This window comes from Carassius auratus, chromosome 2, assembly GCF_003368295.1.
Source record: "Carassius auratus strain Wakin chromosome 2, ASM336829v1, whole genome shotgun sequence".
Taxonomy (NCBI): Eukaryota; Metazoa; Chordata; class Actinopteri; order Cypriniformes; family Cyprinidae; genus Carassius; species Carassius auratus.
Window position 1 is genome coordinate 12,066,829 of NC_039244.1, and position 16,313 is coordinate 12,083,141.

General features: G+C 37.1%; 1 protein-coding gene across 1 annotated transcript in view; it reads right to left on the minus strand.

Moving 5' to 3' along the window:
• Nucleotides 1-16,313, minus strand: part of dpydb (dihydropyrimidine dehydrogenase b) — a 153,538-nt gene that overhangs the window by 22,788 nt on the left and 114,437 nt on the right. The window contains exons 16-18 of the mRNA XM_026283439.1: nucleotides 13,641-13,724; nucleotides 4,957-5,077; nucleotides 3,594-3,713 (exon numbers count right to left, since the gene is read on the minus strand). Of these exons, the coding sequence (XP_026139224.1) occupies nucleotides 3,594-3,713; nucleotides 4,957-5,077; nucleotides 13,641-13,724 (325 nt within the window). The remainder of the gene's footprint in view (nucleotides 1-3,593; nucleotides 3,714-4,956; nucleotides 5,078-13,640; nucleotides 13,725-16,313) is intronic.

Here is a 16,313-nt window from a genome sequence, read left to right on the forward strand (position 1 = left end):
ATCTCTCAGGTTTAATTAAAAAATATCGTAATTTGCATCTGGTAGCTGGTACACCACTGGAGATTGAAACAAGAGCATTGTACACAATTGGAAAATGTGTAGTAGATGATACAACAGCGCTGAAGCACCCAACACATACAAACTGTATTTATCTAATTATTTATTTAAATTGGAGCCCTCTGAATTGCTGTTACATCACAAGAAAGAAACAATACAGACTTTATTTCAGCAAACTGTGCAGTGTTAAGGTTATTTTTTTTCACCCTGCAGACCCAAAAAACAGAAATTTTCGTGAGCCACATCTTGAGAAGATCTGCTCTATACTATAGCAGCAGTCTTGGGAGACTATTGAGGGTTTATGACCTCTTACTTATACAAGGTATTGTTAATGCCAACCAGATAATTTACAATAAATTCTAGGCGATACTACACCATATTTGGTCTTTCATCCCATTTCCCCAAAAATCAGTAATTATTTTTCTAATATGTTCAGCTCACACACACTCATCAACAGCCCTCTGTTACAGTGAAATCACAAAATATAATGCTACTTTATAAATGTAATCATACATAGCATGATATTCAGTAGCAGTTTTCATTTAAATTTAATTTCACAGCTATCCAAACTAGGGATTCACCAATACTAAATATCTAAATTTCTGATTGCTGATTCTTCAGAATGGCATGGAAATTATACATGGAACCTCTCATTTGATACATTCCTATAAAAATAACAACAGAGTCCAAACTATTATTATCAATTGCTATTTATCAGATTTAATAATCACACTCAAATAAAAACTGAAATGTTCATATACAGCGTAAACATAAGAGTTTTCCTGAAAACTTGCCTTCATGACAGATTTATTTAAACATGCATATATAATTAACAGTAAATAAGCTCCCCTCTAGTGTTTTTATAACTAACTTACCAACTCTGAACACTGGATAACTTTCCTGAGGTAAATGCAACGTTAAGTGACATTGATCATGATGACATTGTTTTTCTGCCTTTTGATTGACAGGAAATAGTGTGCCTTAGTCATTGGCTGTTTTTAAACATACACACAGATACGGTATCGATTCTTGGCCAATACATTGGTGCATCCTTAACCCAACCTGCTTAAAGGGTTAGTTCACCCGAGAATGAACATTCGTCCATCTTCTGCTCACCCTCGAAGCATCCTAGGTGTATGTGACTTTCTTGTTTCGGAATAATCCAATCGAAGTTATATAAAAAATTGTCCTTGCTGTTCCATGGCTTTCAATGGGGGTAAGCAGGTGTTTGTTGTAAACAGTTTAGAAGACGCGAAATAAAGAGTGTGCATCGGTAATAAAATGTCCCTCACATGACTCCGGGGGGTGAATAAAGCTCCCTGTAGTGAAACCATGTGTTTTTGTAAGATAAATATCCGGATTTCCAATGTAATAACTTTTTTCTCACTTCTGCTGACTGTGGGAAACTGGAAAACGTGCAGTCGGAAGATGAAAAGACGTATGCGTCACGCGCCCGCCACTGGGAAAAGTAGGATTAAATGCAGAGCATGAATTCGTGTATGTATGTCACATTGACCTGTATGTCACATCACTTTCACTTTACAACAAACACCCGCTTATCCCCATTGAAAGCCTTGGAAGATAAAGGACAATTTTTAATACAAATTCAATTGGATTATTCTGAAAGAATAGAATGTCACATACATCTAGGATGCTTCGAGAGTGAGTAGAAGATGGACGAATTTGAATTCTCGGGTGAACTTACCCTTTAAGTCATTGTTTGGACCTTTGCATGGACGGAAATCTCTTCAACATGACATCAATGAAAAATCCCTGATCTAGACTATTGAACAAATTTGAGCACAAAAATAGGGCAGGTAACAATACTAAAGTTTTTATTAATCAACTAATGATTTATAATTAGTCTAAAAGTTTTAAATACCCTCTCTATCCCTTTACTTAACATTAGTGGCTAATGCAAAAATGTATTACAAAAACTGTGATTAAAAAGTTTTGAGGCAAAAAAGTTTATAAAAACATGTCAGAAAAGATTGATTTCCTCCACATTCAGGGCTTACGCCACATGCCTAATAAATCAAGGCACCTTAAACCTGGCCACTGCCGCTGAGTTAAACATTAAATTACTGAATACATTAGAGAATCAAACCAGCTCCACAGAGAGCTCAGGGCAGCACATATTTATGTGCCCCCCGATGCTCTGCACATGGTTTTATGCTCTGGATTCGGGCTCCTGAAACAAAAAGTCTGAGGAGAGCTACTGTTCTTGGAGAAGATAAAATATGTGGTGTCGCATTGGCCCTTTAGGGCCCCACTGATCAATAAGTTGGTCTCGGGCAGAGTCTTAGACCATTGCTGCAAGGCTGGGTCCCATAGGGGAGCTGCACTGTGAGGCCCAAAAGACTTTAAAAGTGAAAAATATGACAGCCATTCAGTTTTGCTTGCAAAAAGTAGAGCATCAAAAGTATGAGTATAAATTTTTAATGCAGGCCGTGTTTCTGACCCTGTCCTTGCCTCTGCAGACATTGTGGCAGCTCAGATGAAGGGAGAATGGAGAGGTGTACTGAGGTGAAGCTTAAACAGACTCAACTATACGCAGCTGAAACTATAAAGCACATATGAAAATCGTGCTTTTTAAAAGTAGTTTAATATGTGTGACCACAGAGATTTTTTTTTTTTATTAGTGGTAAACGCACAGACACATATTGACAGTTATGTCGATGCATAAACTTTGATCGAATAATGAGGGAGTTTAAAAATATGCCTGACAAAAACATTTGCAGTCATATCTATTACACTATAAGCTTTTTCTTAAATTAATATTTATCTTGTTTACAAATAATAATTAAAAAATATATAAAAAATTAATTCAGAACCGCAAAAATGATTGAGAGAATGTATCTTCAATTAAAACAATTTACCATTAATGTATGAAAAATAATTATTAAAAGTATGTAGAAGTAATTATTATATGATTAACTGAATTGAATTTAAAAGTCTTATGTGTTTTTTATTCTCAAGTAAAATATATTTTTATGGATATTTACATAATAACAAAATCACTGTAAAAACTGGTTAAAAAAAGACTGACACATTAAAACAGGTTTTGAAGTAAGTAAATTCAAGTTTGAATCTTGAATTAAGTTTATTTAAAAAAAAACTATTTAATATATTTTCACCTTGCTTTAAGAAGAAGTCTTATTAAATTAATTAATTTATGTATTAATATGTAGTTATTTTTCTCGAGCACATATCTTGTTTTAAGGATATTTAGGGAAAATATTTTTACTGGAAAATAAGCTAAAAATGCAGATAATCAGAGAAATTTCTTTCAGTACTTCAAGCTGGATTATATATATTTTTTACTATAAGTCTCCTACACTGAAGCTCCATTTTTAGAGAGCAGAGAGCATGCCCAGTACTTTCACACCTGATCTAGTCCCTCTGTCTGTGCAGGCAGGACCTGACCAGAGCAAGCCCAGACATCTCAGCAGCCATTGCCGGCGGCCAACACACACACACACACTCTCACTCTCTCTCTCTCTCCCTCTCTCTCTCTCTCTCTCGCTCTCTCTTACCAGAAACACCGCCGTATGTAGTTCTTGCACCTCTGCCAATCCCAGGCCAGGGTGTGGCGTCTGCTTTGAGAGCCATCAGTCCAGATACAGTGTTGGTGGCTGTCACTCCATCTGCCCCACCTACAAACAACCACAGAGGTTCTTACAAAAGCCTGAACCAGACACATTTTGTTGATGAAATTACATTGAGACGCTGTTCCAGTAACACTGAAACATAAATACATTGCTGTTGCTAATCCTGCCAAAAAGATCAGCATACCTTTACCAGGTCCTCATTTATAAAATGCATGCATAATTACATTATGATGCTAATTTGTAAAGATGTGATCCTACATTAAGCAGAAATGAATTAAGATTTAGAAAAGCACAAACTGACTTGAAAACATTCTTACACATACTCTAAGTGACAAGCACTGATATGCCAGTATGTGTTAATTAAATTTTGAAATGATGTTTAGTTATGCATGTGTGAAGAAAGTGAATAAATAACTATGTTTCCATGTATAGTAGTACAGATGAGCTATCTGAAATGTAGTTTTGATCGATGTATGTGTCATGTAAAGTATGTGTAAGGATATATACTATTTATTCACTTTTTTGTTATATATCTGTACGTGTCCATGAGAGTAACAGATATAAAAATAAGTGGTTGTAATTTAATGTAATGTAATGTAAGTCATAAAACAAATTTGGAGTCAGCGGAAGCTTGCAATAAAATGGACATAAATCAATACTCAGCAAATCTTATATTTAAAAAAGGTTACCGGCTTATATTGTACAATTTATCCTTCACCCTCTTGAATTCTATTATGAGGATGAATGAGAATGAATGATGGGGTTAAATGACTTAAAGTGCAGTGTAATAAATGTTATGAGTGAGCAAAAGAGAATATCAGGAAAAATGTGCATGAAGAATATGCTGATTACTATGTTGTTCTGTGCATATACAATAGTTGTACACGGGACATATAAAAAAAGTTTTCCTCCATCTGAAAATGGTGTGATCTTTTGTATTGTAAAATATAATAATTTTTTATTAAATGCATCTTTGGTGAGCATGTCACCAAAAAAACAAAAACAACAACAATAATAATAATAATAATAATAATAATAATAATAATATATATATATATATATATATATATATATATATATATATATATATATATATATATATATATATATATATATATATATATATATATATATATATATATGATAAAATATGATCGTTGTTCACTGACAAGCTGCTTGAAACATGCGCAAAATATAATTGTGGTTTGGCGCACACATCCACACATTGCCTGTTAATGCACTCAAAATGACTAAATCTACTGTCATATACTGGTGATGCTACTCATACCCTCATATGCGGCTCTGGCGATGTCAATGATGTTGGTGACGTTGGGTGTGAGCTTGGCAAAGAAGGGGATGGTGGTGGCCTTTCTAACCCAGCGACAGATGTTCCTCACCAGTTCAGGGTCCTAGAGTGAAGGGGCATCACAGAAAGTTCACAGAAAAATAAAATAGCTATTTAAGACTTGTTCTGGCATTCATTTTGGACAACCAGGAACTTTTTGCTGTTCATTTAGGGTCTTAGAGGCCAAACCGAAAATGACAACTGGGACATTTGAAGTGCATTTCTCATTCATCCACATTCATCGGTCGGTCCATTTTAAAACAGGAAGGTTGCACTAAATTTTCACCACACACTGGCCACAGAGCACAGAGGCAATGTTCAAAATGTGTTTTCTCTCAATCTCTCTTCGTTCTTCCTAACACACATACAGTCTCTCTCTTTTTACTGCCCACACACACCAAGGACTCCAAATGGTTTCCCCTTCCAAAAAGCGATCCCCTCATGAATGTGGCCAGGGAGGAAAACGCTGTTGTATCTGAACATACCGTCTGAAACACATCGCTGCCTTCATGTTGCTTTTTCACTTTTGAGGCTGCCTTTTCCCGCTCCCTTCCCCCAGCCTGCTCTTAGTGCCGCTCATTCTGCCTCTCATCTTCCTCTCATTCAGTAGGCATAAAAAAAAAAATCTATACTGCATGTGCACCTTTCTGATAGGATTGCAGTCATTTTATGTATGTGTTTTCCAATGTTTGAATTATAACAAAGCTTCAGGGGTTCTACAAAAATACTCAAAGATCTGCTTTCCAGCACAGGGGAGACGAGGCTAGTTAAAACACGAGGAAAAGTGCTATATCTCAGTAACAATAAGGTTTTGATTCCAAAGTCCAGTTAAACAATGTTTATCTCTAGCAGTGATTTTTTTATGTTGGTTTAAATTAGAATAAAGTTTACGTTACCTTTTAATATACTTTCTATACATGAAGAGACAAGTAAGCCTGGTTTCCCACTATATCATATTCTTTTAAATCCAATATACTATATATAATATTTAAAAAAAAGTAACTTATGCTCAACAAGGATGTATTTATTTGGTAAGTAAAACAGAAATATTATGAAATACTATTACAATGTAAAATGACTATTTTCTATATGAATATATTTTCAAATGTAATTCATTCCTGTGATGGCTAAGCTGAATTTCCAGCAGTCACTACTCCAGTCTTCAGAAATCATTCTAATATGCTGAATTGCTGCTCAAGAAACATTTCTTATTATTAAGAAAACAGTTGAGCTTAATATTTTTGTGGAAACTGTGATACATTTTTTTAATCACATTTTTTTAATCACATTTTATTTTTTTCTGAATAAAATTATAAAAAATTACTGACACCAAACTTTTGATACATAATGTATATATACTGTTGGTCACTCTCAACGTCACAATGAATTTGGGATCTTGCTTCAAGTGTAAACTAACCAATCCAATTCAAAATTGGCACGCAATAATTGCGTCCAGCTGCTGCTGATCACAGCATGAGAATAAAAAGGCAACTGGTGCAATGCTTTTCGCTTAGGAGCTTAGTGACAAGATAGTTCTGCTTCTACCAAATGCTTCCTGTGTGACGCTTCTGTGGTGATCGTTCCTCTGAGGAAGGATCTACTGACTCAGAGATGGAGCTATTCCATCATTGCAGGCAGCGGGTGTTGCAGTGCTTCAGTCCAAAAGAAGTGAAATAAAGAGCGCCCATCGATACTAAAAAGTGTGAACAAAGGCCTCCTGTAGCAAACTGATGCAATTTTTGTAAGAAAACTTACATTTTCAAAATTTAATCATCTCTTTCCTGCCAGTGAGCTTTTGCTCACTGATGTAAATGGAATCAGTTCCGGGCAGATGACGTATGAGGTCGGCTTTGCGCATGTGCCTGTGAATCTCGTGAAAACCAATGTTTGTTTACAGGATCAAAGGAAGCAAAGTTTCCTTACTTTAGCAAAGGAAAACCAGTCTCCTCTTGCCATATATTGAAATCCTCTGACTTTCTTCTTTACAAATCCTCATTTTGTACTTCTAATTAGTGACCGTTTTTTTGTTTGATCTCTCTGCTGTGTTTTTGCGTGCGTAATTTCAGTGGTAATAGATACTGTATATAATTGTTATTGCAGTTATTTTTAATGTTTGAAATATTTATTTTAAAACAGTATCTATCTGATGGTATGGAGGTGATGACATGTTGTAAAAACAAATTCATGTGACTCTCAGCCTGACTATAGAGATAATTACAGTAGAGGGGTTGTGACTGAAAAAGGGGTCTTGACCTCCTCTAAACCCCTTGTAATACGAACACTCATACTCCTATAAGCAGCAGGAATGTTATCACAACAAGTCAGATCGGCCCAAAATATCCTGCTTATCAAGACGAAAATAAAACATTGAATCGGATACAGCTTGAGTCCCTCAGAACTTTTAAATAAAGGAAAAGAACCCAGCTCTCACAACATCTGGAGCAGAATAAAGTGTGTTTTATAGTGAAGCTGTATCTCCTCTTCTGTTGGCGCTGTGGTTCTGGAGAGCAGCGTGATGGCAGCCCTCCAAATCACTGGCATTCATAATGAATGAGGTTTGAATGGCATGCATCTTGAGAGTAGCGCAAACTGTCATAACTCAGAGATACGGCTGAGATGTGCCAAATGGAAATGTGATGTGCCTCTGTCGTACAAGGCTCCGGGCTCCTCAGACATCTGTTGGAAATGCAATGCTTCGGGGCATTTCTGTTTTCCTCTGAATATGAGCATGTTTGTTCATAGCATGTGTGGGCCCATATAACATCTCTTTTTTATGTTTTTTTTTTTATTTCCTTTTTTTGGCGGAAAAGTGTCAGAGTGAGTGAAAGGAAAGGGATGAGCACAAAGCAGCAAACAAAGAGATAGAAATGAGGCGCTTTTGAGGAAAAGCCCTATTGTCTTACTTGTTGTAGCCCATCACATTTGATTGAAACGCAGCCTCTGTGCTGCTCTCTGTAATTGCCGCGCAAGAAACTTTATTGTGGATCTTACCCTCAAGCTATTGTTTCTGTCTTGAGATTTTGCCATTTGAACACAGGAAACCAGCAAGCCAGCATTACCGGCGGACGCTGACAGGACATAAGAGACTCCAATGCTTTTCAAGGTGGAGATCTTCAGTCTGAACGAGTTTCTTTTGTGCTTAGGAACACAAGGGGATGATATGTGGTGCATTGGAGCAAAATAGCCACCAGTATGGGCCGTGGGTGGGATGTGGGCAGCGAACATTTATAACAAGGCTGGCAAATCACACACACATGCATGCACACACACACTAAATCTTGTCAGAGGGTAGCAACCAGAATGTTCTACGGTCTGCAGAGAGAAGCTAGAAAAATCCAAAAGACAGAGGGATACTGTGCAAGCTTTCGGTGGAGACAGGACCCAAGCGCCCTGAAGAATTAAATGCTTGAGGGAAGAGAAAAAACGGCACCTTTAGGCTCACAGAAGAGTTTGATAGCACATTTAGATTTCCAGAAGCATAATGGAGGCTGGCCAGCAGATGTCTGTGAGCACAAGTGTGTTTGCATGTCCATCTGTGTGTAGGTCGCCGGTGGTGAGGCTAAAACATTGTGGCTAACAGCAGGGAGCATGGTCAAGGGAACATAGAAAAGCATTAGAGGAGTGCTAAGGCCAGAGGCAGGTGCCTGGCCCTGAAACAGATGCTGCTTGTAAGAACGTAATGTCCTCGCAGAGGGAAGCTCAGCGGCACTGGGAAGGCCTATGACAGCTTATTAAAGGCCTCTAGCTGACAATCGTTTGTAAGGTTGTCTTTCAAGGCTCCGAGTTCAGGGCTCGTGCTTCACTGGTGCTTTAAATGTAGGAAGAGAGGCACCTCTGGCTAGTCGTGTCTGAAACCCTTTCCTTTCCCACGAAATCTGGGAAACACAGGTCCTGGCGAGGCTTGGGACACTTATGAGATACATCAATCACATGTTGAGGGCATTGAATACAAGTATGGGATCACTCACTGCACACATACATTCTGGTCAGACTCTGAAACAAAGATCAGTGAAGATCAATGAATATGTTAAACTTCTAAGGTAGTAATATGAAGCTGAGATTCAAACCTATCTGAGAAACAGCACAGGCAGTGTAAAGTAAGGCACACCGCAATATCTTGTTCACTGCAGACAATACCACACATAAGGAGGATCTATAAATATAAATCAAGCTGCGAGAGAAAGTACTTTGTCCTGCAGATTGTGGGATGACTGTTTTCAGCACCACGGACAGCATTTCCTTCAGCTTTGCATGCTGGGCTGGTTTTCATATCACTGATTAAAAATGGTCTACAGACCTGAAAAAGTAGAAGTATGTGTATCAAAGTATTATGTTGGATCACTAAAAAAAAATCTTTACCTGGCCATTTACTTTATTTCCTTTTTGCTCTTTCTTTTCAGCTCCATCTATTATATTACCACAAAAAAATGAGAACAGTTGTGCTGTTCACAAAATAATCATATTTTGCGGTATCAGTTTTGTTGCTAGTTACTAAAATAAAAAAATTAAATTATCAAAAATCCCGAACATTATTTTTTTTTATTATTTGTTTGACATCATCATGGTTGTGAGAGTAAATAAGTTATATTTACTTATAAAGTCAACACCAATACCCTGGATATATGTGTATGTAGAGAGAGAGAGAGACAGAGAGAGAACCGTTTTGACTTCATAGCAGGTAAAATATTGACAAGGACTTGTGTTGCCAGATTTCTTTTTTTTCGTAAACATTTGAAAATGTTTAATATACAAATACTATGTATAATATGAAATATATATATATATATATATATATATATATATATATATATATATATATATATATATATATATATATATATATATATATATATATTAGAATTAAGCTTTTCCTTGTGTCAGAATACAGTAATTATAATATCAAATACAAAAATATTATATATAATATAAGATAATATATCTATATGAAGTATTACAAGTTATATTATATTATATTATATTATGTGAAGTATGAGGACAAGTAATTTTAGAGGGTGTGATTCTAAATGTAATGTTACAATTTTGTTATAAAATAAAAAATGTCAAATATAGTATATCTGTATTAAGAACATAGAGATAATCTCTGATTAATTAGTGTGAAATTGTTGTAATAGCAGGAATATTTGAATATGTTTTGTCCCGTGTCTGAAAACTCGGTGGTAAGACACATCACAAACACGGTCACTCAAAGCTGTAGCACAAACATTCGGCATCAACCATAAACAGACTCTAGTACAGAACAAAATACAGTTCAAATAAAAAGAGAAATCCAGCTACGCCTGAACCCAAACAATGCCTCGCTTAAGATTCCCGAAGTTCTCTTGCATTGGCGCCCAGAGAAAGAAACTGTTTAACATTAGCATATTTACATCTTTGCGAGTTGATTTCTGTCTTTGTAAAATGTAAATGAGTTTCCCCTCCAACAGCGCTGTGTCCAGATAGAGCTGAATTAGCCCAGTGTGCCGTACGCTCCAGGGTTCAAAGCGAGGGCCACGCTCCCTGATTAAATACCCAACACTATGGGGCTGCAATCATACATTTTTGTACCGGTGCACAATTTCCTACTTATTCTCATACAATCAACGAGACCTCCTCCTGTTCCCTACAGTATAAGGGGGAGAGACAGAAGCATACAGATGGGGGGAGCGGAGGGGGTGATCCAGACTGAAAGATGGGAAAAATAAATAGGAAGCAAAGACAGAGAGAGACACAGATAGAAAAAGCCAGCCATAGAGAGAGCACAAGAGAACGTGTGGCAAACAGTGTGATTAAATGATATTGCCTTGCGTTAGTTCACACAGAGGTTAGCTGCCAGGAGGCAGCAGGCTGTGATTAGCTTCATGTGTGTGTATGAGTGTGTGTGTGTGTGTGTGTGTGTGGTAGAGCAGGGCTCGTTTAGAGCCTCTGCAGGAGCACAATGGGTTTGTGTCCTGTTTGAGGGGGGAAACGGCTCCTGCTTCCCTCACAAGCATAACGAAGCTGAAGGGAGATGGAGAGGAATAGTGTACCATTAGATGCCTCCTGACCTGCTCTGTCCATTTAGTCTGCATTTGAATATTTTGTGAGGTTTATAGGAACTCTCAGCTGAAAAACACAGCTTGGGAGCAGAGATGTGGTTGGGCGGGTGGCGCACATGCTCTGTTACCGTGCGGGTGACATGAGTCTGACACTAACTTATGCCATTTCCAGATTCACCTTCATCATTTCCTGTCACCTCACCACTCCCTCACAGTTAAAGTGGCAAAAGCTCTGAATAAAATTAATGTATTGTCTTAAAGGAATATCACCTTGCTTGCAAAATTGGAATGCAAAAGGTGAAATTCTGAAGACTATGCTGCTCTTTCTTGTCTATCTAGATAGGAGATTTAGGACTGAGTTCTTCCATTTGTCACTGGATCATGGACTTTTTGACAGGATGCCCCCGGGCGGTTAGAATGGGAAACCACACCTCCTCTACACTCACCCAAAACATTGAAACCCCCCAGGGCTGTGTCCTCAGTCCTGTGCTCTACCTTCTTTATACCAGTGACTGCATGACTAAACAAGAGATGACTAAGGAGATGATTATCGATTATGGGAGGAAGCAAGTGAGGGATTACAACAGTGGGTCAGTGGGGCCACAGTTGAAAGGATGAGCAGTTTTAAATATCTTGGGGAATATATCATAGAAGATCTTTCCTGAAAAATGCATAGATCACCTCGTGAGGAGGGCAAATCAACTTACTTACTATTTACAATGTTTGGCTAGGTAAAGTGTTGAGGACTTTTTATACTGGAGCTGTGGAGAGCTGTAAGGTCAGCACAGAAATCCATCAGGACTTCGCTCCCTGACAATAAAAACAGTTACAGTGCCTTGCGAAAGAAGCCTAAGCAGTTTAACATAAGGCTGCTTCATAACAAAATGTGAAAAAAAAAATAAGGGCTATGAATTTTTTCGCAAGGCACTGTATATTCAGAGATGCAGGACCAGGGCTAAAATAATTATTAAAGACTTTTTCATCCTGGACACAGTTTACTGTCATTGCTCCAATCAGGGAAGTGATACTGGATTTTGAGAACCAACACAGAGAGACTGAATGAGTCTGCAGACTTTTATTAGTATTAAATATATAATTTGCACTTTATTGACCTTATTTATGTTTATGGTTTCATATATGTGACGAAAGGGGTGGGGCCGAAAGCCATACTCCATTGGCCTTGCTCTGTTCCCACGGCTCTTGGCCCCATCTCGTCACAATATATTTTTCTTGTTTTTTGAGGAGGAGGGGGTTATATTTTTTTATTTAATATTTTTGCACTTTGTGGGACAAGAAACTAGGGAAAAATCATTTCACTACATGTATATAACATGTATATGTATGTGACAAATAAAGAACCTTGAACCTGAACCTTGAACTAAGCTTTGAAGCAAAACCATATGAATCTTGTGCTGTATTCCAAGTCAAATGAGAGATTTGTGTGAGGAACAGACTTAAATTTAAGTTATAATTTACTGACAATCTTCTCCTCCACTGACCTTTAACCATTGTGGCCAGATCAGAGACTGAATAATTTTGAATAAATCATTTAGGGCAGTTTTCTGAACCAGATCAACTGGGGCAGCATGATTTAAAGGAAATAAAACAGAATTAGCCTGCAATTTAATTAAATGAATATATGCACTGCATGTTTCAGAGTGTGGCACGGCACGGTGTTCTTTTACGCGCAAGTAGCTTGTGAAAAAGTACATGAATATTTGTAATATCACAGTGTATAATATTATTCTTGCCCTGATATTCAGTCCTGAATATTATTTGTGAAATTGTCATGGCTGTTCTAGGTTTTGTTTATGTTAATGTATTCATGTCTTATTTTGTACACTGCCAATATTATGGCTCCTGATTTATGTCACTTTGTCCCTCGTGTGATCTGGTCATGGGTTTCCTTTAGGTGCTCTATGCAGATCGATCAAGTTCTGACTTGAAGCAGTGCATGCCAGTTAGAAATATTGTCCGACTTGAGATGCCGCAGACACCATTTGGCTGTCACATGTGGCATCAAAGTGTATGAGAGCATTTCGAGAGCAGACAGCTGACTCAGCCGCCACAGTTTCTTCAGAACGACTGCAGGAGTTTCACTACTGGCCAGATTCACCGCATGACAACTATTACAATGGCAATATTTCTTCTTTTATTTCTTTACTTAATAATAACAAAAACAGCAACAATAATTATAATAATATATTTATCCCATATTGTGCAGCCCTAAAATCAATTGCTACTCTATATAAAAGATCCAATGTAAAATGTTAATTCACAAACGGAACATTACTACATTTCTAATGAATGCGCCAAGGATATCTAGGACAGACGTCTGGATAAATAAAGAATAATTACTTGATTTTCTGTCTGTTTCACACAAATGTACTGTACAGTCTGTAAATCGCAGGGACCACTTTCATGATTTTTACTGAAGCTTGAAAGTGTTGGTCCCTGTTCTCTATAATTTTGTGGAAAACAGGCTTCCATTTTTCTAAATTTGTGTTTTGCTGAGGAAAGAAAATCACAATTATGCATTGTGAAATCAGTAGTGATTTTTTTTTTCAGCAGTGCTTTTTAAATGTTGTTTACCTGTCCACAGGCCAGTCCCATTCCTCTCTCTCCCATGCCATGAGGACAAGACAGGTTTAGCTCCAGAGCATCAGCTTTAGAGTCCTGTTAAACAAAAGAATTAGGTTAAATTATGTTAAAAAAAAAAAAACCCACTAACATATAGTCACTTGTGTAATTAAATGTATGCAAGAATAGATGCACTGCAAAACTACATTTACAGACAAACAAATCCAAAGCACAAGCGGTCACTTCAGTAAATCCCCCACAAGATGCATTTGAGACCGATAACAATCCAATCACTCAAACAAGCTCAGGAGGTGGTTTGAGATGCATGAAAGATGTGTAAATGTTGTCACATACACAAGCATCATGCAATCATGGTAAGACACATGGATGCATGCATGCATGTTTCAATCATGAAACTCAAACAATAATTGCCATATTAGGTGAAGAGAGTTCTTTTTATAGTTATTTATTTCCATATAACTCAGAAATAGTAGTTATCCATTTTACATTTATGTTGCTGTTTAAATGTACACATTCAATCAAATAGCAATTCAATCGGTGAAGACACATACATGTTTCACCAGGCTCTTTAAATGACAAATATATAAATGACAGTATATAAATGTCCTTCGCTGACAAACACAATGACTTTTAAAGACGTCACAAACACTAGCAAGATGTGTCATAAATAATTTTTCATTTTCCATTTCTAAAGTCTATCGATTCATAAGAATCTAGAAAAAGAAATGAAATCAAGAAAAAAAAAATAACTGTGCAATATTTATTTACAAATGCCACTTGGTTTGATATTTTACACTGAAATAAATAGATCTTTAATATATTAAGATGTCCAAATACATTTTACTGCCGCTGTGTGTAAAACAGCCTCCCAGAAGCTGCACACATAAAAAAAAAAAAAAAAAAAACCCTAAGCACTTCCCAGCATTCAAAAAGCATAAAATGGTGTTCTTAAAATAGACCCAGAAGAACTCTTTGACATGTCAAAGCTGCCACAGAGTCGTCTTATAAAAAAGAGAAGCAGAAAAAAGGCAGCACAGGTGGATGGGGAGCGGGTGAGTGAGCGAGGGTGCTGGAAGTGGGAAAGCATTCAACAGGCAATTACGCTCTGGCGGCCGTTCTGAACCGCACTGAAATGGGGAGAGCCAGAACGATTTCTCCGCTACACACCCTACAAACCTGCTGCTTCAGACACATAGCCGTGGCTTTCCTAAATCCTGACAGCCATTAGAGGAGAGAGAAAAAAGAAAGAGAGGGATAGTAAGTGAGAGAGAGAGAGTGAACGAGCGATTTGGCTGGGTTCGAGAGACACAAAATGACAGACAAGGTAGGCAGGAGACAGAACTGTGCAAATCTATTCCAAGGTGTGCTGGTATAAAGTGCATACTATTTTATATGGCCAAAAAATATGAGGACATCTGCTTTGTGAATATTTAATTCCACAGATGATGGAGAATAATAGGAGTTTGGTCCATACTGCTATAACACACACTTCTGGGAAGGGTTTCTTGTAAATGCTGGAATAAGTTAGTGGCTGCTTCCTTACTGCATCCACATGAATGTTACTGGGGTTGAAACTGATGTTGGGCGATAAGAATTTTGAATGAATAATGTTAATAAAAATAAATAATAACATTTAGACTTCATTTCATCTGCAGCCATTCGTTTTTCATTTCGACACTTCCTTTTACACTGTTAAATGATGCATGTACTTAATACAGCAATAACAGCAAATTATGCATAAATAAATAAAATATCCCTAAACGGTAACACTTTAGTATAGGGTCCAATTCACACTAATAACTAGTTGCTTATTAGCATGTCTATTATTAACATATTGGCTGTTTATTAGTGCTTATAAAGTACATTTAATGCATGACATTCATAATCCTACCCAATACCCTAAACTTAACAACTACCTTATAAACTATTAATAAGCAGCAAATAAGGAGTTAATTGAGGCAAAAATCATAGTTAATGGTTAGTTAATAGTGAGAATTGGAGAATTAACCAAACCCTAATCCAACCCTATAGTAAGTAAATGTTAATTAATATCACTCAGTACTTGAATATTACACCATAACAAGGCCAATCAAATTTTAATTGTTTTTGATCAGTAATTTTATATTGAAAAGAAATTGTATGATTCTCGATATACATTTTATGCATGCGTGTGTGTGAGTGCATGTTTTTTTATGAAATAATATTAGAATCTTCCATTTTTATTTATTTTAAAAGGTAATTCATTCCTGTGATGGCAAAGCTGATTTGGTGTTGACATATTTCTTTCAGTATTCTTTGATCAGCATTTTGGATACATATATGTGTGTGTGTGTGTGTGTGTTATAACTTCCCTAAAGGGAAAAGCTAACATGACCATGAAAATAACAGCCCTTCACTATTCTTATTCCACCTCCATCAAATTTTACAGCTGGCAATATGGATGCGTGGAAGGTTGGGAATGTGAGTAGCCCTCTCTGACAGATTCAGATTCTCATGTCAGTCCGAGATCCACTTGTCAGACTGCCAGATGGTGAAGAGTGAGTGATTAATCAGAGAATGTATTTCCACCGCTCCAGAGCCCGATAGTGACGAGCTCTTCGGCACTCCAGCTGATGCTTGCCGTTGCTTGGTGGTGATCTTAGATTTGTATGCAGCTGCATGGCC